The sequence below is a fragment of the Cornus florida genome, unplaced genomic scaffold (assembly GCF_030987335.1).
Source record: "Cornus florida cultivar Cherokee Brave unplaced genomic scaffold, ASM3098733v1 CherokeeBrave_3.0.0_Hap2_Chr06, whole genome shotgun sequence".
In the NCBI taxonomy this organism is placed as follows: domain Eukaryota; kingdom Viridiplantae; phylum Streptophyta; class Magnoliopsida; order Cornales; family Cornaceae; genus Cornus; species Cornus florida.
This window is the reverse complement of record NW_026775576.1, coordinates 70858471-70860076: the sequence shown is the minus strand read 5'-3', so window position 1 is coordinate 70860076 and position 1606 is coordinate 70858471. Positions and strand designations below refer to the sequence as shown.

The following is a 1606-nucleotide window of genomic DNA, read 5'->3' as shown; positions in this document are numbered from 1 at the left end:
TGGTAGGAGTTGTCTCCGCATTTTCATTTTCAAGTCTTTCCTTCATTTGTTTTATTCCCTCAAATGTTGAGTTCTATGTGAATCAATCACTTGTAGAAACAAAGTCATTTTTACAGTCAAGGCTTGGAAAATTAATGGTGGCCACAAGAAAATGAAACCATTTGAATAATTGAATCTTCGATCATCACATACCTCGATGCCCATTAAGATTTATAGTTGTGGAAAGATTATTAAACTGTCCTGCATCGTTCACATTTGCTGATTTAGATTAATTTAGATTTTTATATTAAGAATTAAAAATGAACCCACGAAGTGAAAGACATTATAAAAGATTTGAATATTAATTCTGATTAAATTATACTAATAACTAAAAATCAACTAGTAATTTCTCATAACAATATACATCAAGGATCCATCTCGTTTTCTCTGTCTGACATGGTGAACGCAAAACTTTGTCCAGCTCTTTAAAGTCAATATTGGCATGCTAAAATCGCACGTGCCAGGACCACCTCTTTCACACGCGTGGCATGCAACCAAACGAAGCCTTAACCACGGTGTTTGCACGGTTGCTGCCACCCATACTCAAAGCCCTAATCAGCCCCCTCAAACCCTTCCACCTCCTCCAACCACCACTCGCCTTCTCACCACCACTATCCGATCGAAACATCGTCGAAGGACCGCGCCGATACTGCCTGTTCCTCATATCACCCAATTCCATCTCCGTCGGAAACCTTGCAAACCCGAACATAAACAAGTACCACCTACACTTTGCCGCCGGCGCCGGCGCCCCCGACACCCTTCGGACCGAAACACCATACTTCCCGGAACCATAAGTATATTTCTCCGACACCGGCGATGATGAGAAAGACTTACTTGATGAGCTGGAAACATAAAATAATTTGGACTCATTTTTCTGGTTGCATGGATCGGTTTTAGCTTTGTTGAACGAACCCGATTGCCACCGGAAAAGGCCTCGCCTTTTCGGGTTTTTGTGTTTGGTGGTTTCGAGATTGTGGGTGTGAATGGACACTGGTTGTTTGTAAGGAATGAGCTTTCCACAGAAAACAACGTTTTTGTTGTCAAGTGGATAAGTAGTAGTAGGAGTACTCCATTCTTCACTGAAGAACTCGAAGTAGTCTTGATCGGAGGAGGAGAATGATGAACTTTGGTATTCTTTGGAGAAGTTCTCGGACTCGGCTGCGCCGCTGTATATTGGAAGATCACAAAGAGAGAGTGTTTCTTCTGCTTCTTCATGATCATCTAAGCCCTGCATGATAGGGTTAGGGTTTTGATGGTCCATTAGTGAGTCTTGGGAGGACTCCTTGGCAACCATTGATGGACAATAAGAACTTGCGCTGCTAAGAAATTAATGGGTTGTTAGGGAGAGACTGTTTGTAGAAGGAAGTGGGTTGTTTGGGATTACTTGAAGCACACCATATATATATAGGGCTATATATGTATATGATAAGAGAGAGAAAATATGTTGTGTGATGAGGGGCTGGTTGATGGCTTGATGGGCATGGCTTCTAGATGAATTCATAGAAATAAAAAAGAAATGGAGTCAAAGAGAGGATGATTCTCTTTTGGCCCCTAGAAGAGCAGGTGG

The 1606-nt window shown here is 41.8% G+C and overlaps 1 protein-coding gene across 1 annotated transcript; it reads right to left on the bottom strand.

Moving 5' to 3' along the window:
- Window positions 1–514: 514 nt before the first annotated feature.
- On the bottom strand, window positions 515–1333 carry LOC132314309 (uncharacterized). The gene has a single exon (XM_059813185.1). The coding sequence runs from the start codon at window positions 1331–1333 to the stop codon at window positions 515–517; it is 819 nt and encodes a 272-aa protein (XP_059669168.1).
- Between the last annotated feature and the right edge of the window lie 273 nt (window positions 1334–1606).

What these genes read in the sequence shown, in the direction of transcription:
- LOC132314309 (XM_059813185.1), bottom strand. Translation starts at nt 1,333, where the DNA reads ATGGTTGCCAAGGAGTCCTCCCAAGACTCACTAATGGACCATCAAAAC.